Source organism: Tachyglossus aculeatus, chromosome 1, assembly GCF_015852505.1.
Source record: "Tachyglossus aculeatus isolate mTacAcu1 chromosome 1, mTacAcu1.pri, whole genome shotgun sequence".
Lineage (NCBI taxonomy): Eukaryota > Metazoa > Chordata > Mammalia > Monotremata > Tachyglossidae > Tachyglossus > Tachyglossus aculeatus.
In genome coordinates this window covers 4,998,625-5,021,777 of record NC_052066.1, presented here as the reverse complement: position 1 = coordinate 5,021,777, position 23,153 = coordinate 4,998,625, and the positions used below count along the sequence as shown (strand labels likewise).

Here is a 23,153-nt window from a genome sequence, read left to right as displayed (position 1 = left end):
GCACGTAGTAAGAGCTTAACAAATATTATTATTATTCAAGGTCGCCCGCCTGTCCCAGGTCCCTTTTCTGGTGCGCCCCGGGGACCCTACCCACGTCCGGCGAGGCGGGCCGGGCCCGACGGCCCCGGCTGCGGCCGTCCGGTCCTCTCCGGGCCCGGACGTCCCGGGACTCGTCCTCCTCCGGGCCTCTTCTAGGCCTCTTCTCCGCCTCGGGCCCGCTGCGATTCTTCTCCAGCTTCTGGACCGGCCCCGACCCGGCCCAGGGTAGATAGCGCACGGCCTGCGTCGGAGGGTCCCTCTTGCGCCCCGTGGGGATGGCGGTACCGTGTTCGGGGGGCTCGCTGGCCGGCCGGGGGCTCTGGGGCTCCGGGAGCCCCTGGCACGAGGCCGGAGAGGGGGCCCGCTCCCGGCGTCGCACCTCTTGGCGAGGGCTGACGGGCCTCGAGGAGCCCCCCAACCCCGGGGGCCGGGCACCCCTCTCGACGCCGCCCGATCCGGGCCTCTCCGGCTCCCCGAGGGTCTCCCGTCCCCCGTCTCCGGGCCCCGGGGGGACCGGGGGTCGCGGGGGGAAGAGAGGGGGCTCCCCGGGGTCTCGGGGAGAGGGGGCCCGGCGCAGCGTGTCCCGGAGGGACTCGTGGGAGCGCACCAGCTCCTCCCGGGAAGCCGAGCGACGGATGCGGCCTAGTTCCTGGGAGAAGCGGAATTCCAGGTGGGAGGCCGGGCTGAGCTGGCGGATCCTCTCGTCCAGGGAGGCGGCCCGCTGTCGGAAGGCCCGGCGTCGCTCGTCCAGGCCCCCGGGCTCCCGCAGCTCTTCCCTCGACGCCCCGGGGCTGCCCCCCGTCTTGGGGTGGTCCAGGGAGCGGGCCTTGCGTAGGGGCGTCCAGGCCCGCCCGGGCAGGGGCGAAGCGCTGCGCTCCACGCTGCGCCGTCGTTCCTCGAAGAGCTGGAGCTTGTCCAGGATGCGGGAGCCGGAGCGAGACGGGCGCGGGGAGCGGGGCGTCGGGGATGTCGGGGCCCCGGGGATGGGGGACGGCGGGACGGGCCCGGGCGGGGGGCGTCTGCCCATCCGAGGGGAGGGCGGTGGGAGCAGGGCCGCCTTGGACGGGGGCGGCGGGGCCGGGGGTCTCTGCGGGGCGCTGCCCTTCGGAGGCCGGGCGTCGGGGTCTTCTCTCCATGGCGGGACGCTGATGGACCGGAATGGGGGAGAAAAGCGAGGTGGCATCAGGGGGGACTCGAGTCGGGCAGAGGGCGGGGAGGGAGGGGCGCCTGGGCGCCTGGACCTTGACTAGGTCAAGGCCCTACTGAGAGCTCACCTCCTCCAGGAGGCCTTCCCAGACTGAGCCCCTTCCTTCCTCACCCCCTCGTCCCATCCCCCCATCTTACCTCCTTCCCTTCCCCACAGCACCTGGATATATGCATATATGTTTGTACAGATTTATTACTCTTTTTATTTATTTATTTTACTTGTCCATATCTATCCTATTTATTTTATTTTGTTAGTATGTTTGGTTTTGTTCTCTGTCTCCCCCTTCTAGACTGTGAGCCCACTGTTGGGTAGGGACCGTCTCTAGATGTTGCCGACTTGGACTTCCCAAGCGCTTAGTACAGTGCTCTGCACACAGTAAGCGCTCAATAAATACGATTGATGATGATGATGATGATGATGATGGGTTCTTTATCCATTAATGTCTGTGTGTGTGTGTGTGTGTGTGTGTGTGTGTGTGTGTGTGTGTGTGTGTATTCCCCCCCTCAACCCGACTGTCAGCTCGTTGCAGGCAGGGAATGCCTCCGTGAAGCAGAGTGGCCTAGTGGGTAGAGCCTGGGCTTGGGAGTCAGACGGTCATGGGTTCATCATCAATCGCATTTATTGAGCGCTTACTATGTGCAGAGCACTGTACTAAGCGCTTGGGAAGTACAAATTGGCAACATCTAGAGACAGTCCCTACCCAACAGTGGGCTCACAGTCTAAAAGGGGGAGACAGAGAACGAAACCAAACATACTAACAAAATAAAATAAATAGAATAGATATGTACAAGTAAAATAAATAAATAAATAGAGTAATAAATATGCACAAACATATATACATATATACAGGTGTTGTGTGGAAGGGAAGGAGGTAAGATTCATTTCATCCATTCAATCGTATTTATTGGGCGCTTACTGTGTGCAGAGCCCTGGACTAAGCGCTTGGGAAGTACAAGTTGGCAACATATAGGGACGGTCCCTACCCAACAGCGGGCTCACAGTCTAGAACGGGATTCAGTCAATCGTATTTATTGAGCGCTGACTGTGTGCAGAGCACTGGACTATAAGATTGTACATATTTATTACTCTATTTATTTATTTATTTTACTTGTCCATATCTATTCTATTTATTTTATTTTGTTAGTATGTTTGGTTTTGTTCTCTGTCTCCCCTTTCTAGACTGTGAGCCCACTGTTGGGTAGGGACTGTCTCTGTATGTTGCCAACTTGTACTTCCCAAGCGCTTAGTCCAGTGCTCTGCACACAGTAAGCGCTCAATAAATACGATTGATGATGATGATGATGATGATGATGATGGGTTCTTTATCCATTAATGTCTCTCTCTCTGTGTGTGTGTGTGTGTGTGTGTGTGTGTGTGTGTGTGTGTGTGTGTATCCCCCTCCAACCCAGACTGTCAGCTCGTTGCGGGAAGGGAATGCCTCCGTGAAGCAGAGTGGCCTAGTGGGTAGAGCCCGGGCTTGGGAGTCAGATGGTCATGGGCTCATTCATTCATTTCATCCATTCAGTCGTATTTATTGGGCGCTTACTGTGTGCAGAGCACTGGACTAAGCGCTTGGGACGTACAAGTTGGCAACATCTAGAGACGGGCCCTACCCAACAGCGGGCTCACAGTCTAGAACGGGATTCAGTCAATCGTATTTATTGAGCGCTGACTGTGTGCAGAGCACTGGACTACATGTTTGTACATATTTATTACTCTATTTATTTATTTTACTTGTACATATCTATTCTATTTATTTTATTTTGTTAATATGTTTGGTTTTGTTCTTTGTCTCCCCCTTCTAGACTGTGAGACCACTGTTGGGTAGGGACTGTCTCTATATGTTGCCACCTTGGACTTCCCAAGCGCTTAGTACAGTGCTCTGCACACAGGAAGCGCTCAATAAGTATGACTGATGATGATGATGATGATGTTGTTGCCAACTTGTACTTCCCAAGCGCTTAGTACAGTGCTCTACACACCGTAAGCGCTCAGTAAATACGACTGATTGATTGATTGACTAAGCGCTTCTCAACCCGGTTCCACCACCTGTCTGCTGTGTCCTTGGGCAAGTCACTTCACTTCTCTGGGCCTCAGTTCCCTCATCTGGAAAATGGGGATTAAGACTGAGAGCCCCAGGGAGGACAGGGACTGTGTCCATCATGATTATTCATTCATTCATTCATTCATTCATTCAACCGTATTTATTGAGTGCTTACTGTGTGCAGAGCACTGTACTAAGCGCTTGGAAAGTACAAGTTGGCAACATATAGAGACGGTCCCTACCCAACAGTGGATCTTGTTTCTACCCCAGTGCTTAGAACAGTGCCTGGCACATAGCAGCGTGGCTCAGTGGATAGAGCCCGGGCTTTGGAGTCAGATGTCATGGGTTCAAATTCCGGCTCCGCCAATTGTCAGCTGTGTGACTTTGGGCAAGTCACTTCACTTCTCTGTGCCTCAGTGACCTCATCTGGAAAATGGGGATGAAGACTGTGAAGCCTGTGAGCCCTGCGTGGGACAACCTGATCACCTTGTAACCTCCCCAGCACTTAGAACAGTGCTTTGCACGTAGTAAGCGCTTAATAAATTATTATTATTATTATTACAAGCAAGTGCGGTGGGGAGGGGAGGAGGAGGAGGACTGTGAGCCCGCTCACAGTAGGGACCGTCTCTATATGTTGCCAACTTGTACTTCCCAAGCGCTTAGTACAGTGCTCTGCACACAGTAAGCGCTCAAATGCGATTGAATGAATGAATGAATGAATGAATGAGTGAATGAATGAATCAGGAGAGGAAAAGTGGGGGCTCAGTCTGGGAAGGCCCACGTGGGGCTCACAGTCTCAGAAGAGGGAAATGAGGCCCAGAGACGTGAAGTGACTTACCCAAGGTCACCCAGCAGACAGGTGGTGGGGTCGGGATTAGAACCCACCACCTTCTGACTCCCACGCTCCGCAGTCTACACCGTGCTGCTTCTACGTTTAGAACTGTGTCTGGCATGTAGTAAGTACTTAACAAGTACCATAACAATAATAATAATAATAATAATAATAACAATTATTATCATTATGATGACTATCTGGGCCCGCCCCATCTGTCTGATACCGTTGTGGGTGGGGAATGTGTCTGTTATGTTGACTCTGTATGTTTTAGGTTATTTTATGTTATATGTTATATTATGCTTCTCTATATATAGAGAAGCAACGTGGCTCAGTGGATAGAGCCCGAGCTTTGGAGTCAGTGGCCATGGGTTCAAATCCCGGCTCGGCCAACTGTCAGCTGTGTGACTTTGGGTAAGTCACTTCACTTCTCTGGGCCTCAGTTCCCTCATCTGTAAAATGGGGGTGAAGACTGGGAGCCCCCCGTGGGACAACCTGATCACCTTGTAACCTCCCTAGTACTTAGAACAGTGCTTGGCACATAGGAAGCGCTTAACAAATACCATCATTATTATTATTAGTGTCCTCTCCCAAGCGCTTAGGCCAGTGCTCTGCCCACAGTAAGCGCTCAATAAATATGACTGAATGAACGAATGAATGAATAGACTGTGAGCCCACTGTTGGGTAGGGACTGTCTCTAGATGTTGCCAACTTGTACTTCCCAAGCGCTTAGTACAGTGCTCTGCACACAGTAAGCGCTCAATAAATACAATTGATTGATTGATTGATTGATTGAATGGTGGTGTTCCCAATCTGCCACCGGAGCTGGGGGGTCCCTGGGGAAAGGAAGGTGGGCCGGGGTCGCCAGGGGCCGAGGTGGGGTGGGGGTCCAGGGGATGAAAGGTCAGGAGGTCTGGAATTCCCTGTCCCCAGCTGGATTGCCAGGACGGAGAAAGGAAAGAAAGGAAGCAGCGTGGCTCAGTGGAAAGAGCCCGGGCTTGGGAGTCAGAGGTCATGGGTTCAAATCCCGGCTCTGCCACTTGTCAGCTGGGTGACTTTGGGCAAGCCCCTTCACTTCTCTGGGCCTCAGTTCCCTCATCTGGAAAATGGGGAGGAAGACCGTGAGCCCCCCACCTGAAGACCTTGCATCCCCCCCAAGTGCTTAGAACAGTGCTCGGCACATAGTAAGCGTTTAACAAATACCATCATTATTATCGTTATTATTAAAGGAAGGATGAGGCCCTGAGGTCTGAAGGGAGGGGCCCCGAGAAACTCCCCTCTCCTCCGATCCCTCACCCCTGGGGGTGCAGGATGAGGGGGGGAGGGTTGCTTCCTCCTCAGGAGGTGCTCAATAAATTATCGACTAAAAGATTTGAAATTTCTAGGAAAAGCGGGGGTGCTCCCTGTTCCCCCTCTAGACTGTAAGCTCACTGTGGGTAGGGAATGTGTCTGTTATATTGTTGTATTGTCCTTTCCCAAGCGCTTAGTACAGGGCCCCGCATGCAGTAAGCGCTCAAGAAATACGATGGATTGACCGATGGAGACAGGGGTCACCTGGGTCATTTTATTTATTTTTATTGATTTCTGATAAGTTGTATTGATGTCTGTCTCCTCCCCTCTAGACTGTGAGCTCCTTGTGGGCAGGGATTGTCTCTCTTTATTGCCGTATTGTACTTTCCCAAGCGCTTAGTACGGTGCTCTGCACACCATAAGCGCTCAATAAATACGATTGAATGAATGAATTCTGGGAAAGGAGACGGCAGGATATTTCACTCATTCATTCATTCAATCATATTTATTGAGTGCTTACTGTGTGCAGAGCACTGGACTAAGCGCTTGGGAAGTACAAGTTGGCAACATATAGAGACGGTCCCTACCCAACAGTGGGCTCACATAGAGAAACAGCGTGGCTCAGTGGAAAGAGCACGGGCTTGGGGGTCAGAGGTCATGGGTTCAAATTCCGACTCCGCCACTTTTCATTCATTCATTCAATTGTATTTATTGAGCGCTTACTGTGTGCAGAGCACTGTACTAAGCGCTTGGGAAGTACAAGTTGGCAACATATAGAGACGGTCCCTACCCCACAACGGGCTCACTTGTCAGCTGGGTGACTTTGGGCAAGTCACTTAACTTCTCTGTGTCTCAGTTACCTCATCTGGAAAATGAGGATTAAAACTGTGAGCGCCACGTGGGACAACCTGTTAACCTTGTATCTCCCCCAGTGCCTAGTACAGTGCTCGGCACATCATCATCATCATCATCAATCGTATTTATTGAGCGCTTACTGTGTGCAGAGCACTGTACTAAGCACAAGCTGGCAACATATAGAGACAGTCCCTACCCAATAGTGGGCTCACAGGCTAAAAAGTGGGCCCACAGTCTAAAACGCACATAGTGAGCGCTTAACAAATCCCATCATTACTAATCATAGGATGTAGGGAGGGAATGTGTCTGTTTCTTGCTCTATTGCCCTCTTCTAGGCGCTTAGTACAGTGCTCTGCACACAGTAAGCGCTCAATTAGTACGATCGACTGGCTCACTGAGACGGGGTCACTTGGGGAGTTCTGGGAAAGGAGGCCGCAGGATTTCATGGGATGTAGGGAGGGAATGTGTCTGTCTGTTGTTGTATTGACCTCTCCCAAGCGTTTAGCACAGTGCTCTGCACCCAGTAAGTGCTCAACAAATACGACTGAATGAATGAAACATCAGGGCCTGGGGGGCAAAGGAGATGACGTGGCCTTGGGGTGCGCTGGATGTTGTTGAGAAGGAAAATGGGAACGGGGGGCGGAGTTGGGTTCGGGATGGACTGGACGGTCCCTGTGGGGAGATGATGGGCAGGTGGGATGGGGGAGATGCATTCATTCTTTCACTCAATCGTATTTATTGAGCGCTTACTGTGTGCAGAGCACTGGACTAAGCGCTTGATGCACAAACTAAGAGAAGCAGTGTGGCTCAGTGGAAAGAGCCCGGGTTTTGGAGTCAGAGGTCATGGGTTCAAATCCCGGCTCCGCCAACTGTCAGCTGTGTGACTTTGAGTCACTTCACTTCTCTGTGCCTCAGCGACCTCATCTGTAAAATGGGGATGAAGACTGGAAGCCCCCCCGTGGGACAACGTGATCACCTTGTAACCCTCAGGCCTTGAGCCTGGGGGGATCCTCCCCCATTTTCCCTACTGAGAGCTCACCTCCTCCAGGAGGCCTTCCCACACTGAACCCCCTCCTTCCTCTCCCCCTCGCCTCCTTCCCCTCCCCACAGCACCTGTATATATATGTATATATGCTTGTACGTATTTATTACTCTATTTTATTTGTACATATTTATTCTATTAGGATTCTGTCCTAATCCTCCTCGACCTCTCAGCTGCCTTTGACACTGTGGACCACCCCCTTCTCCTCCACACGTTATCTGACCTTGGCTTCACAGACTCCGTCCTCTCCTGGTTCTCCTCTTATCTCTCCGGTCGTTCTTTCTCAGTCTCTTTTGCAGGCTCCTCCTCCCCCTCCCATCCTCCTACTGTGGGGGTTCCCCAAGGTTCAGTGCTTGGTCCCCTTCTGTTCTCAATATACACTCACTCCCTTGGTGACCTCATTCGCTCCCACGGCTTCAACTATCATCTCTACGCTGATGACACCCAGCTCTCCATCTCTGCCCCTGCTCTCTCCCCCTCCCTCCAGGCTCGCATCTCCTCCTGCCTTCAGGACATCTCCATCTGGATGTCCGCCCGCCACCTAAAGCTCAACATGTCGAAGACTGAGCTCCTTGTCTTCCCTCCCAAACCTTGTCCTCTCCCTGATTTTTCCATCTCTGTTGACGGCACTACCATCCTTCCCGTCTCACAAGCCCGCAACCTTGGTGTCATCCTCGACTCCGCTCTCTCATTCCCCCCTCACATCCAAGCCGTCACCAAAACCTGCCGGTCTCAGCTCCGCAACATTGCCAAGATCCGCCCTTTCCTCTCCATCCAAACTGCTACCCTGCTCATTCAAGCTCTCATCCTCTCCCGTCTGGACTACTGCACTAGCCTTCTCTCTGATCTCCCATCCTCGTGTCTCTCTCCACTTCAATCCATACTTCATGCTGCTGCCCGGATTATCTTTGTCCAGAAACGCTCTGGACATATTACTCCCCTCCTCAAAAACCTCCAATGGCTACCGATCAATCTGCGCATCAGGCAGAAACTCCTCACCCTGGGCTTCAAGGCTGTCCATCCCCTCGCCCCCTCCTACCTCACCTCCCTTCTCTCCTTCTACAGCCCAGTCCGCACCCTCCGCTCCTCCACCACTGATCTCCTCACCTTACCTCGCTCTCGCCTCTCCCGCCATCGACCCCCGGCCTACGTCCTCCCCCGGGCCTGGAATGGCCTCCCTCTGCCCATCCGCCAAGCTAGCTCTCTTCCTCCCTTCAAGGCCCTGCTGAGAGCTCACCTCCTCCAGGAGGCCTTCCCACACTGAGCCCCTTCTTTCCTCTCCCCCTCGTCCCCCTCTCCATCCCCCCGTCTTACCTCCTTCCCTTCCCCACAGCCCCTGTATATATGTATATATGGTTGTACATATTTATTACTCTATTCATTTATTTATTTATTTATTTTACTAGTACATTTCTATCCTACTTATTTTATTTTGTTGGTATGTTTGGTTCTGTTCTCTGTCTCCCCCTTTTAGACTGTGAGCCCACTGTTGGGTAGGGACTGTCTCTATGTGATGCCAATTTGTACTTCCCAAGCGCTTAGTACAGTGCTCTGCACATAGTAAGCGCTCAATAAATACGATTGATTGATTGATTGATTGATTCTATTTATTTTGTTTTGTTAATATATTTGGTTTCGTTCTCTGTCTCCCCCTTCTAGACTGCGAGCCCGCTGTTGGGTAGGGACCGTCTTTACATGTTGCCAACTTGGACTTCCCAAGCGCTTAGTCCAGTGCTCTGCACACAGTAAGTGCTCAATAAATATGATTGAATGAATGAATGAATAAACTATAAGCTCGTGTGGGCAGGGACTGTGTCTGTTTATTGTTCTCTCCTCCTCTCCCAAGCCCTTAGTACGGTGCTGCGCACACAGTAAGCGCTCAGTAAATAGGCTCGAATGAACGAATGACTCTCCAGGGAGGGGGAGGACGACGCCTGGATGCTTGCGGCCCCCTCAGCTCCAAGCCTGACAGACTGCGCAAGCGGTTACCATGGCAACTCCAGGATCTGCTGGGGACCCGATGCGGAGAGGGAACCACGGGATGGGGAAGGGGGGTGGGCCTGGGATTCGACCGACCCCCATTTGTGGCTTCTAATTGGCATCCTATTTATTTTATTTTGTTAGTATGTTTGGTTTTGTTCTCTGTCTCCCCCTCCGTGAGCCCACTGTTGGGTAGGGACCGTCTCTATATGTTGCCAACTGGGACTTCCCAAGCGCTTAGTACAGTGCTCTGCACACAGTAAGCGCTCAATAAATACGATTGATGAGCCCCTTCCCTGAAGCCTCCTTCCTCTCAGACCGGCCTCTAGTCTCCCCCTCGTCCCCCTCTCCATCCCCTCCATCTTACCTCCTTCTCTTCCCCACAGCACCTGTATAGATGCATATATGTTTGTACAGATTTATTACTCTCTTTATTTATTCATTTATTTTACTTGTCCATATCTATTTTATTTATTTTATTTTGTTAGTATGTTTGGCTTTGTTCTCTGTCTCCCCCTTTTAGACTGTGAGCCCACTGTTGGGTAGGGACTGTCTCTATATGTTGCCAACTTGTACTTCCCAAGCGCTTAGTACAGTGCTCTGCACACAGTAAGCGCTCAATAAATACGATTGATGATGATCCCCCCAGAGCCCCTTCCTTGAAGCCTCCTTCCTCTCAGACAGGCCTCTAGTCTCCCCCTTCCCCTCGTCTCCCCCTCGTCCCCCTCTCCATCCCCCCCATCTTACCTCCTTCTCTTCCCCACAGCACCTGTATAGATGCATATATGTTTGTACAGATTTATTACTCTCTTTATTTATTAATTTATTTTACTTGTCCATATCTATTCTATTTATTTTATTTTGTTAGTATGTTTGGCTTTGTTCTCTGTCTCCCCCTTTTAGACTGTGAGCCCACTGTTGCGTAGGGACCATCTCTATATGTTGCCAACTTGGACTTCCCAAGCGCTTAGTACAGTGCTCTGCACACAGTAAGCGCTCAATAAATACGATTGATGATGATCCCCCCAGAGCCCCTTCCTTGAAGCCTCCTTCCTCTCAGACAGGCCTCTAGTCTCCGTCTCCCCCTCGTCTTCCCCTCCTCCCCCTCTCCATCCCCCCCATCTTACCTCCTTCTCTTCCCCACAGCACCTGTATAGATGCATATATGTTTGTACAGATTTATTACTCTCTTTATTTATTCATTTATTTTACTTGTCCATATCTATTCTATTTATTTTATTTTGTTAGTATGTTTGGTTTTGTTCTCTGTCTCCCCCTTCTAGACTGTGAGCCCCCTGTTGGGTAGGGACTGTCTCTATATGCTGCCAACTTGGACTTCCCAAGCGCTTAGTCCAGTGCTCTGCACACAGTAAGCGCTCCATAAATACAATTGATTGATTGGCCGTCATCCGTTGCCCACCTTCAAGCGCTTAGTACAGTGCTCTGCTCACAGTAAGCGCTCAATAAATACGATTGATGATGATGATAGAGAAGCAGCGTGGCTCAGTGGAAAGAGCACGGGCTTTGGAGTCAGAGGTCATGGGTTCGAATCCCAGCTCCACCACATGTCCGCTGTGCAACCTTGGGCAAGTCACTTCAATTCTCTGAGCCTCAGTTCCCTCATCTGTAAAATGGGGATTAAGACTGTGAGCCCCACGTGGGACAACCTGATCACTTTGTATCCCCCCGGCGCTTAGAACAGTGCTTTGCACATAGTAAGCGCTTAACAAATGCCAACATTATTATTATGATGATGATGCTGATGAAAGAGCCTGGGCTTTGGAGTCATAGGTCACGGATTCAAATCCCAGCTCCGCCAGTAGTCAGATGTGTGACTTTGGGCAAGTCACTTCTCTGGGCCTCAGATGCCTCATCTGTAAAATGGGGATTAAGACTGTGAGCCCCCCCCCCACCTTTGGGACAACCTGATCACCTTGTATCCCTTCAGCGCTTAGAACAGTGCTTTGCACATAGTAAGCGCTTAATAAATGCTATTATTATTATTACTATTCTAATCTCCTCACTGTACCTCGTTCTCGCCTGTCCCGCCATCGACCCCCGGCCCACGTCATCCCCCGGGCCTGGAATGCCCTCCCTCTGCCCCTCCGCCAAGCTAGCTCTCTTCCTTCCTTCAAGGCCCTGCTGAGAGCTCACCTCCTCCAGGAGGCCTTCCCACACTCAGCCCCTTCCTTCCTCTCCCCCTCGTCCCCCTCTCCATCCCCCCATCTTACCTCCTTCCCTTCCCCATAGCACCTGTATATATGTATATATGGTTGTACATATTTATTACTCTATTTATTTATTTATTTATTTTACTTGTACATTTCTATCCTATTTTATTTTGTTGGTATGTTTGGTTCTGTTCTCTGTCTCCCCCTTTTAGACTGTGAGCCCACTGTTGGGTAGGGACTGTCTCTATGTGTTGCCAATTTGTACTTCCCAAGCGCTTAGGACAGTGCTCTGCACATAGTAAGCGCTCAATAAATACGATTGATTGATTGATTGATTGATTACTATTATTATCTTCTAACCCCAGCTGGTGGGTTTAAAGGGGAGGAAGACCCCCCTCACCCCCTCACCGCCCCCTCTCCACCTCCAGATCCAAAGATGTCCTCTTACCACCCTCTCTGGCCCCAACTCCAAGCCTGGGCACTGCCAGAGTTATTTTTAGCCCTGCAGAAGCCAAGTAAAACTAGCTGGAAGGGGGTGGAGGGAGGGATTAAAACGGCTGCCAAAAAGGGGCAGGGTCTTGAGGGAGGTGGGTTTGAGTGCCAACCAGCCCCCCTTCACCCCCATCACCACCTTCCCCTCTGATTCCCATTCTCCACTTTCACCAGCCCCCTTTTATCAGCCCCCCTCTCCTGTCAGCCTTCCTGAAGCTATTCCCAATTGCCTCCCAGTCTCCCTCCACCCTCTCTTTATCCCCACCCCCCTCCTCTTTTCCCACTGCTCCCCGTCCCCCTCCTCCCAGCCCCTCCAACGGGCCAAAAGCATCCATTAAAAAAAAATTAGGTCAAATGGGAACTGAAATGTGACTGGAAAATGGGAGGCGGGGAGGGGACGGAGCAGTTGGAAAGACGACCGGGGCCTGAGATTAGAGAAGCAGCGTGGCTCAGTGGAAAAAGCACGGGCTTGGGAGTCAGAGGTCGTGGGTTCGAATCCCGACTCTGCCACTTGTCGGCCGGGTGACTTTGGCCAAGTCTCACTTGGGGTACCACTGTTGGGTAGGGACTGTCTCTATATGTTGCCAACTTGTACTTCCCAAGAGCTCTGCACACAGTAAGCGCTCAATAAATACGATTGATTGATTGATTGATTGATTCACTTCTCTGGGCCTCAGTGACCTCATCTGGAAAATGGGGATGAAGACTGGGAGCCCCCCGTGGGGCAACCTGTTCACCTTGTAACCTCCGCAGTGCTTAGAGAAGGGCTTTGCACATAGTAAGCGCTTAATAAATGCTATTATTATCATTATTATTAAGGAAGGGGCCAGAGGCATGAAGGAAACCCGGGCCTGAGATTAGAGAAGCAGCATGGCTCAGTGAAAGGAGCCCGGGCTTTGGAGTCAGAGGTCATGAGTTCAAATCCTGGCTCCGCCACTTGTCAGCCGGGTGACTTTGGGCAAGTCGCTTCACTTCTCTGGGCCTCAGTGACCTCATCTGGAAAATGGGGATGAAGACTGGGAGCCCCCCGTGGGGCAACCTATTCACCTTGTAACCTCCCCAGTGCTTAGAACAGTGCTTTGCACATAGTAAGCACTTAATAAATGGTATTATTATTATTATTATTAAGGAAGGGGCCGGAGGCATGAAGGAAACCCAAGGGGACAATGTTGTCGTGGTGGGGGCGGGGGGGGGGGGGTGTCGGGGAAGGTTGCAGGGAGGTTAGTTGGGAGAGGATTAGTACTAAGTGCTTAGTACAGTGCTCTACACACAGCAAGTGCTCAGTAAATATGATTGAATGAATGAATTAGGCCTGGGGCCTTTACTGGCTGAGATCTGGGAAGGGGGCAGTTCATTCATTCATTCAATCGCATTTTTTGAGCACTTACTGTGTGCAGAGCACTGTACTAAGCGCTTGGGAAGTCCAAGTCGGCAACAGAGACGATCCCTACCCAACAACGGGCTAACAGGCTAGAAGGGGGAGATGGACAATGAAACAAAGCAAGTAGACAAGTAGACAATGAGACAGGCGGTTGAGACAGGAGAGACGGTCATCTAGACTGTGAGCCCACTGTTGGGGAGGGACCGTCTCTAGATGTTGCCAAATTGTACTTCCCAAGCGCTTAGTCCAGTGCTCTGCACACAGTAAGCGCTCAATAAATACGACTGAATGAATAGCAGGGCGAGATCAGGACGGAGACCTTCCCAGACTGAGCCCCTTCCTTCCTCTCCCCCTCGTCCCCCCCCATCCCCCCCATCTTACCTCCTTCCCTTCCCCACAGCACCTGTATATATGTATATATGTTTGTCCATATTTATTACTCTATTTATTTGTTTTACTTGTACATATCTAGTCTATTTTATTTTGTTAGTACGTTTGTTTTTGTTCTCTGTCTCCCCCTTCTAGACTGTGAGCCCATTGTTGGGTAGGGCCTGTGTCTCTATGGTGCCAACTTGGACTTCCCAAGCGCTTAGTCCAGTGCTCTGCACACAGTAAGCGCTCAATAAATACGATTGATTGATTGATTGACGGAGGAGAGGGGACGGGATAGGAGGGCGCAGTGACGAGGAGGTAGAAGGGACGGCGACGGGGAATCAATCAATCAATCAATCGTATTTATTGAGCGCTTACTATGTGCAGAGCACTGTACTAAGAGCTTGGGAAGTACAAATTGGCAACACATAGAGACAGTCCCTACCCAACAGTGGGCTCACAGTCTAAAAGGGGGAGACAGAGAACAGAACCAAACATACCAACAAAATAAAATAAATAGGATAGAAATGTACAAGTAAAATAAATAAATAAATAGAGTAATAAATATGTACAACCATATATACAGGTGCTGTGGGGAAGGGAAGGAAGTAAGACGGGGGGATGGAGAGGGGGACGAGGGGGAGAGGAAAGAAGGGGCTCAGTATGGGAAGGCCTCCTGGAGGAGGTGAGCTCTCAGGAGGGCCTTGAAGGGAGGAAGAGAGCTAGCTTGGCGGATGGGCAGAGGGATTCGGGGCATTCCAGGCCCGGGGGATGACGTGGGCCGGGGGTCGATGGCGGGACAGGCGAGAACGAGGTACAGTGAGGAGATTAGCGGTGGAGGAGCGGAGGGTGCGGGCTGGGCTGGAGAAGGACAGAAGGGAGGTGAGGTAGGAGGGGGCGAGGTGATGGACAGCCTTGAAGCCCAGGGTGAGGGCGGAGAGGGCGCGGGTCGGGCCGAGGCGGCTACTTACACGTGGTTGGAGAGGCCTCGTCCTCTGTACAGGCTGAAGGCGCTGCCGTACGGGTCTCCGGCCAGCGAAAGGCCATCCTCCGGCCCCTGGCCTGTGCCCACCTCGGGCAGGTCGGCGCGAGACGCCCGCACCAGGGGCTCCACTCCCAGGTGCCGCGGGCCGGGCCCGGCGCCTTGGGCGGGCCTGGGGCTACTCTGGGCCCGACGGGCCTCCCCTCCGCGGACGTCCACCACCTCCTGCTCCACGACGGTCTGCCCGCTGCCCCGCTGGCTCGCCCGCTCCTCCGAGGTGTCCGTCACAGAGGTCGGGGGCGTATCCAGGGAGGTGCCCACCAGGGTGTCCGAGCCCCCTGGACGGAGACAGAGAGGGAGAGGAGGAGGACGCGGCGGTCCTGGGAGTCATTCATTTATTCAATCGTATTTAAGGCTGTTAAGAACACTAATAATAATAATAATGGTATTTGTTAAGCGCTTACTACCATCATCATCATCATCAATTGTATTTATTGAGCGCTTACTATGTGCAGAGCACTGGACTAAGCTCTTGGGAAATACAAATTGGCAACATATAGAGACGGTCCCTACCCAACAGTGGGCTCGCAGAGTAAAAGGGGGAGACACAGAACAAAACCAAACATACTAACAAAATAAAATAAATAGAATAGATATGTACAGTCAATCAATCAATCAATCGTATTTATTGAGCGCTTACTATATGCAGAGCACTGGACTAAGCGCTTGGGAAGTACAAATTGGCAACATCTAGAGACGGTCCCCACCCAACAGGGGGCTCGCAGACTAAAAGGGGGAGACAGAGAACAAAACCAAACGTACTAACAAAATAAAATAAATAGAATAGATATGTACAAGTAAAATGAATAAATAAATAAATAAATAGAGTAATAAATCTGTACAAACATATATACATATATACATGTATACATATATACATATATATACACACATATACATATATATGTACATATATTTGGTTTTGTTCTCTGTCTTCCCCTTTTAGACTGTGAGCCCACTGCTGGGTAGGGACTGTCTCTAGATGTTGCCAATTTGTACTTCCCAAGCGCTTAGTACGGTGCTCTGCACATAGTAAGCGCTCAATAAATACGATTGATGATGATGATGATATACAGGTGCTGGGGGGAAGGGAAGGAGGTAAGATGGGGGGGATGGAGAGGGGGACGAGGGGGAGAGGAAGGAAGGGGCTCAGTCTGGGAAGGCCTCCTGGCCTACTATGTGCAAAGCACTGTTCTAAGCGCTGGGGGAGATACAAGGTTATCAGGTTGTCCCACATGGGGCTCACAGTCTTAGTCCCCATTTTACAGATGAGGGAATTGAGGCCCAGAGAAGTTAAGTGACTTGCCCAAAGTCACACAGCTGACAAGTGGCAGAGCTAGAATTCGAACCCATGACCTCTGACTCCAAAGCCCATGATCGTTCCACTAAGCCACAGCTGCTTCTCAAAATGGTGTCTGTTGCAATAATAATAATGGTGGCATTTATTAATCGATCAATCGTATTTATTGAGCACTTACTGTGTGCAGAGCACTGGACTAAGAGCTTGGGAAGTACAAGTTGGCAACATATCGATACAGTCCCTACCCAACAGTGGGCTCACAGTCTTAAAAGTGGGCTCACAGTCTAAAAGCGCTTACTACGCGCCGAGCACTGTTCTGAGCCCTGGGGAGGTTACAATAATAATAATAATAATGGCATTTGTTAAGCGCTTACTATGTGCAAAGCACTGTTCTAAGCGCTGGGTGATCAGGTTGTCCCACGGGGGGCTCATGATCTTCATCCCCATTTTCCAGATAAGGTTACTGAGGCCCATAGAACTGAAGTGACTTGCCCAAAGTCACCCAGCCGACAGTTGGCGGAGCTGAGATTTGAACCCATGACCTCTGAATCCCAAGCCTGGGCTCTTGCCACTGAGCCACACTGCTTACTCTGTGCCCAGCACCATTCTCAGTGCTTAGTACAGTGCTCTGCACACAGTAAGCGCTCAACAAATATGATTGAATGAATGACTGAATTCTCAGCACTGGGGTAGATACAAGCAGCATGGTGTGGCTCAGTGGAAAGAGCACGGACTTTGGAGTCAGAGGTCATGGGTTCGAATCCTGGCTCTGCCACTTGTCAGCTGTGTGACTTTGGGCAAGTCACTTAACTTCTCTGGGCCTCAGTTCCCTCATCTGTAAAATGGGATGTGAGTCCCATGTGAGACAACCTGATTACCTTGTATCTACCCCAGCACTTAGAACAGTGCCTTGCACATAGTAAGTGCTTAACAAATACCAACATTATTATTATTATTGTAACCTCCCCAGCGCTTAGAACAGTGCATTGCAAATAGTAAGCGCTTAATAAATGCCATTATTATTATTATTATTATTATTATTATTATTATCATTATTATTATTATTATCATCATTACACAAGGTTGTCCCAAATGGGGCTCACGGGCCTTAATCCCCTTTTACAGATGAGGAAACTAAGGCACAGAGAATTAGGTGACTTGCCCAAGCTCACGCAGCAGATGAGTGGCGGGGCCATGATTTGAACCCATGACCTCTGACTCCCAAGCCCTGGCTCTTTCCACTGGGCCACGCTGCTTATCATCTATGTACATAGATAGATGAACATAGATATATACACAGAGAAGCAGCATGGCTTAGTGGAAAGAGCACGGGCTTGAGAGTCAAAGGATTTGGGTTCTAATTCCGGCTCCGCCACTTGTCTGCTGTGTGACCACTTAACTTCTCTGTGCCTCAGTTGCCTCATCTGTAAAATGGGGATTAAGACTGTGAGTCCCACGTGGGACTACCTAATTACCTGCTATCCACCCCGGCGCTTAGAACAGGGCTTGACACATAGTAAACGCTTAACAAATACCACAATTATTATTACTGTTGTTACGTAAGTGCTGTGGGGCAGTCATTCATTCGTTCATTCATCCAATTGTATTTTTTGAGCGCCTATTTGTGCAGAGCACTGTACTAAGCATTTATGTTGCCAACTTGTACTTCCCAAGCGTTTAGTCCAGTGCTCTGCACACAGTAAGCACTCAATAAATACGATTGAATGAATGAATTGGGAGAAGACAATAGAACAACAAAGAGACGCATCCCCTGTCCAAAATGGGCTTACGATCTAGAGGGGGAGGCAGACGTGACTAGCAATAAATGAAATCACCCCACCGCCCCCTCCTCCGCCCGCCGCCCTAAGTGGGGCTCACCTGTGGAGATGCTGGAGGCCCCTTGGTCCCGTGGCCCCTGTCGGGGGGTCCCTTGGGGATGGATGGCTTCATCCTCGCCCGTCTCCGAGTCTGGAGGAGGAGGCCGGGTGAGCGGTCCGCCCCCTCCGCGCCTCCCCCGGGCCGGGCCCCTCTCTCGGCTCTGCCTGGGGCCTACCCGCTTACCCACAGTCTCCCGCTCTGCTTGAGCCTACCCATTTTCCTACAGTCCCCCACTCTGCCCGGGCCTACCCATTTTCCCACAGTCCCCCTCTCTGCCCAGGCCTACCCGTTTTCCCACAGTCCCCCACTCTGCCTGGGCCTACCCATTTTCCCACAGTCCCCCTCTCTGCCCGGGCCTACCCGCTTACCCACAGTCCCCCGCTCTGCCCGGGCCTACCCATTTTCCCACAGTCCCCCGCTCTGCCCGGGCCTACCCATTTTCCCACAGTCCCCTGCTCTGCCCAGGCCTACCCGCTTACCCAAAGTCCCCCACTCTGCCCAGGCCTACCCACTTACCCACAGTCTCCTGCTCTGCTTGAGCCTACCCATTTTCCTACAGTCCCCCACTCTGCCTGGGCCTACCCATTTTCCCACAGTCCCCCACTCTGCCCGGGCCTACCTGCTTACCCACAGTCCCCCGCCCTGCCCGGGCCTACCCCCTTACCCACAGTCCCGTCCCCCGCTCTGCCCGGGCCTACCCATTTTCTCACAGTCCCCCTCTCTGCCCAGGCCTACCCACTTACCCAGAGTCCCCCACTCTGCCCAGGCCTACCTGCTTACCCACAGTCCCCTGCTGTGCCCGGGACTACCTGTTTACCCACAGTCCCCTGCCCTGCCCGGGCCTACCCCCTTACCCACAGTCCCCCGCTCTGCCCGGGCCTTCCTGCTTACCCACAGTCCCCCACTCTGCCTGGGCCTACCCGCTTACCCACAGTCCCCCGCTCTGCCCGGGCCTACCCATTTTCCCACCGTCCCCCGCTCTGCCCGGGCCTACCCATTTTCCCACAGTCCCCCGCTCTGCCCAGGCCTACCCGCTTACCCACAGTCCCCCACTCTACCCAGGCTTACCCGCTTACCCACAGTCCCCCGCTCTGCCCGGGCCTACCCATTTTCCCACAGTCCCCCGCTCTGCCCAGGCCTACCCGCTTACCCACAGTCCCTTGCTCTGCCCGGACCTACCCACTTACCCGCAGTCCCCCACTCTGCCTGGGCCTACACATTTACGCGCAGTCCCCTGCTCTGCCCGGGCCTACCCACTTACCCAGCATCCCCAGCTCTGCCCGGGCCTACCCGCTTACCTACAGTCCCCCACTCTGCCCGGGCCTACCCGCTTACCCACCGTCCACCGCTCTGCCTGGGCCTACCCATTTTCCCACAGTGCCCCACTCTGCCCAGGCCTTCCCGCTTACCCACAGTCCCCGCTCTGCCCAGGCCTTCCCGCTTACCCACAGTCCTCCGCTCTGCCCGGGCCTACCCGCTTACCCACAGTCCCCGCTCTGCCCGGGCCTACCCGCTTACCCACCGTCCCCCGCTCTGTCCCTGGCAGGGCGAGAGCACAGGCCTTTCCCATTGGCCCTGGCATTCTGGAGAAGGCCCGATGCTTCCTCGATGCTCTGAGGATTTTCCATCTCCCTGCCTCCTCTCCTTCTTAGTTCCTCCCACACCATTCTGCTCCTGGCAGCCATCCCCTGTTCCCTCCCGGTTGCTCACGCCCCCGTGCCCACGGTGCTCGTTAGCGGCGGGGTCTGCCCCGCCTCCATCAACCTGGGAGGCATCGTCTCCCCACCACCTCCCGGGGCACCCAGCCCCAGCCGGACCCCGCGGAAGGACCCCTGGGTTCCTTGGAAGTGGAAGGGACCCCCACACACAACCACCAGGACCCCACTAGGGACTGACACCCATGTCTTACTGGCCGGCGGTGTCCAACGACCGGCTGCAGGCCGGCCAGGGTCCTCGACTCTGGGCCGGCGGGAGGGTGACGGGGGCGGGGGGACCCCCAGGAGAGAGGAACAGGGTCGGACGGGGGCGAGGCGGGGCCGGAGAGGGTTTCATACCGTAACTTTGCTTTCTGCAGGAGCGGAAAACTTCGCTTCCATTAGGAGCAGCAGGAGAGAGACATCGACAGACCGTTATCAGAGCTTCTACGGGGAGGGACTCGATCGGGTGATGGGGAGGGGCGGGAAACGGGGGGCCTGGCGCCCCGAGAAAGGGACTGGGAAACAGGCGGGTTGCCCAACCACTAAGGGCTCCAATTATAATAATAACGATGGCATTTGTTAAGCTCCTACTATGCATCAAGCCCTGTTCCAAGCACTGGGATAATAATAATGATAATGGCATTTATTAAGCGCTTACTATGTGCAAAGCACCGTTCTAAGTGCTGGGGAGGTTACAAGGTGATCAGGTTGTCCCCCGGGGGGCTCCCAGTCTTCATCCCCATTTTACAGATGAGGGAACCGAGGCCCAGAGAAGTGAAGTGACCTGCCCAAAGTCCCACAGCTGGCAATTGGCAGAGCCGGGATATGAACCCCTGACCTCGGACTCCAAAGCCCGGGCTCTTTCCACTGAGCCACGCGGCTTCTCTAAGGTACAAGCCAGTCAGGTGGGACGTAACCCTGTCCCACATGGGGCTCGCAGTCTTGATCCTCGTTTTCCTTGTTGGAGTCGGAGCTCATTGGTTCAAACCCCGGCTCCGCCATTGTCAGCTGTGTGACTTTGGGCAGGTCACCTAACTTCTCTGTGCCTCAGTGGCCTCATCTGTAAAACGGGGATGAAGACTGTGAGCCCCCGGTGGGACAACCTGATCACCTTGTAACCTCCCCAGCGCTTAGAACAGTGCTTTGCACATAGTAAGCACTTAATAAATGCCATTATTATTATTATTATTATTATTATTTTCCAGACGAGGGAACCGAGGCCCAGAGAAGCGAAGCGACTTGCGGGAGGTCACCTGGCAGAGAAGCGGCGGAGCCGGGATTAGAACCCACATCCTCTAACTCCCAGGCCAGGGCTCCACCCACTAGGCCAGGCTCCCTCCCTTCTCTCATCTTCATTTCCCCTCCTCCCTCTTCCTTCTGCGTCACTCTCGCACTGGGCGTTGCACTCTGTAGTCGCCCACCTTCGCCTCCATGGCACTTATCATCCGCATCCGTGATTGCAAGGAACGTGTCTCCCAACTCCACCGTATCGGATTCTCCCCGGCACTCAATCCAGTGCTCTGCACACAGTGAAGCGCTCAATTGAGCGATCCTCTCTCCCCGCTCCCTGCCGGTGACAGGGATCTTGGAATGTGTCCAGGATGGGCAGAACCCGGGGGTCCCCGTCTCTGCGTCCACATCCGCTGCCCCCAACTGCCCACCTTCCTGCTGCACAAAGAACTCACGTCCACCCACTCGGATAAAATCGCCACCGGACATTCGAAGTCACAGGCCCACTGGCACATCCAAACACAGCCACAGTCCCTCCCTACTCGAGGAACCCAGGCTCCCCAAGCCCCCGTCGCCCCAACTCTTCACCTCCCCCCAACCCTCGGCTCCTCGGGTTGATTAGCCGGGACGCCCCCAAATTCCTGGGGCTCCTTTCCGGCTTTCCTACAATCCCACTGGGCCCAGGGGAAGACTAAGGGTTTTCCCAACAACGGCTTCAGTGACATTCCCTTCTTCCCTCCATCGTGAGCGATATTCTCCCCACCCTGAGTGGACCTTCCCAATCTCTCCGGCCCGGCCTCCTGACCATCTTCCTTCCCCCTCTGAGCTTCCACTTCCTGGTCTGGGCCAAACGGAGGTCACTGAGGAGCCGGCGGTGACCCCTGCCCAGGGTCAGTCAGGAGGCCTCAATAAATACGATTGAATTAGGACGAAAGGAAGGCCCCAGCCCGGTGCTGTGCTCTGGGGAGGGATGGATGGGTGAGATGGGATCGCCTGGTGGGGGGCTACCACCCAGCATAGAAGTCTGGAGGGGTCTGGACAGGTTGGGGGGTCGGTTTGGGGGTAGGGGTGGGAGGGAGGGGCGGCCACGGTCCCACGCACCATGGGTCAGGCGGCCGAAGGCTCGTCGCGAGTGGCCGGTTTTCTGAAAGACAAAAACCGAGGCGGATTGGGGAGGGGTGCCAAGCCCACCCTTCGAGCCTCGCCACCCCGTTCGTCGGCGGCTCCCGACTTTGAAATGGGAGCAGGGCTTGGGGGTGTGGGTGGAGGGGGGATGTCGAGGTGGGAGAGAAGGCCTCCTGGAGTAAGAGGAGGAGGTAGAGGGATGGTGGTGAGCTTTAGGAGGAAGATGGGGGGTGGGGGCTGATGGGTTAGGAAAGAAATCTCCTTGGAATTAAAGGAGGAAGTGGGAGGATGGGGGCCTGCTGGGGAAGGAGAGAAACCCCCTCGGAGTTGGGGGAGATGGGGGGATGTTGGGGAAGGAGAGAAAGCCCCTTGGAATTAGAGGAGGAAGTGGGAGGATGGGGGCCTGCTGGGGAAGGAGAGAAACCCCCTCAGAGTTGGGGGAGATGGGGGGATGTTGGGGAAGGTGAGAAAGCCCCTTGGAATTAGAGGAGGAAGTTGGGGGGTGGTCAGAGAAAGGCTTATGGGGAAGGAAAGACCCTCAGAATTAGAGGAGGAAGTTGGGGGGACAGAGAGAGGCTTCTGGGGAAGGAGAGAAAGACCTTCAGAATTAGAGGAGGAAGTTGAGGGGACAGAGAGAGGCTTCTGGGGAAGGACAGAAAGCCCCTCGAAATTAGAGGAAGAAGTGGGGGGCTCAGAGAGGTGCTAGGGAAGGAGAGAAAGTTTCTCAGAATTAGAGGAGGAAGTGGCGGGGTGGGGGGCCTGCTGGGGCAGGAGAGAAAGCCCCTTGGAGTAAGGGGAGATGGGGGAATGCTGGGGAAGGAGAGAAAGCCCCTCGGAATGAGAGGAGGAAGTTGGGGGGACAGAGAGAGACTTCTGGGTTAGGAGAGAAAGCCCCTCGGAATTAGAGGAGGAAGTCGGGGGACAGAGAGAGTCTGCTGGAGCCGGAGAGAAAGCCCCTCGGAATTAGAGGAAGAAGTGGGGGGACAGGAGAGGATACTGGGGAAGGAAAGAAAGTCCCTAGGAATTGGGGGCGGGGGGCTGCTGGTGAAGGAAAGTGCCTCAGAATTAGAGGTGGATTTTTTTCTGTCAATTGTTCAGTGCAGCCCCTGCTCCTCGCCCCCCTAAGATGTGCAAGCTCCCTCCCAGAGCAGAGAGCAGCGTTCTTCCCGCTCCTCT

At 53.2% G+C, this 23,153-nt stretch overlaps 1 protein-coding gene across 1 annotated transcript in view; it reads right to left on the bottom strand.

Annotated features, from left to right (window-relative positions):
• Nucleotides 1-23,153, bottom strand: part of SPEG (striated muscle enriched protein kinase) — a 292,468-nt gene that overhangs the window by 218,670 nt on the left and 50,645 nt on the right. Inside the window, exons 2-4 of the mRNA XM_038769099.1 lie at nt 17,926-18,015; nt 14,677-15,025; nt 91-1,184 (exon numbers count right to left, since the gene is read on the bottom strand). Of these exons, the coding sequence (XP_038625027.1) occupies nt 91-1,184; nt 14,677-15,025; nt 17,926-18,015 (1,533 nt within the window). The remainder of the gene's footprint in view (nt 1-90; nt 1,185-14,676; nt 15,026-17,925; nt 18,016-23,153) is intronic.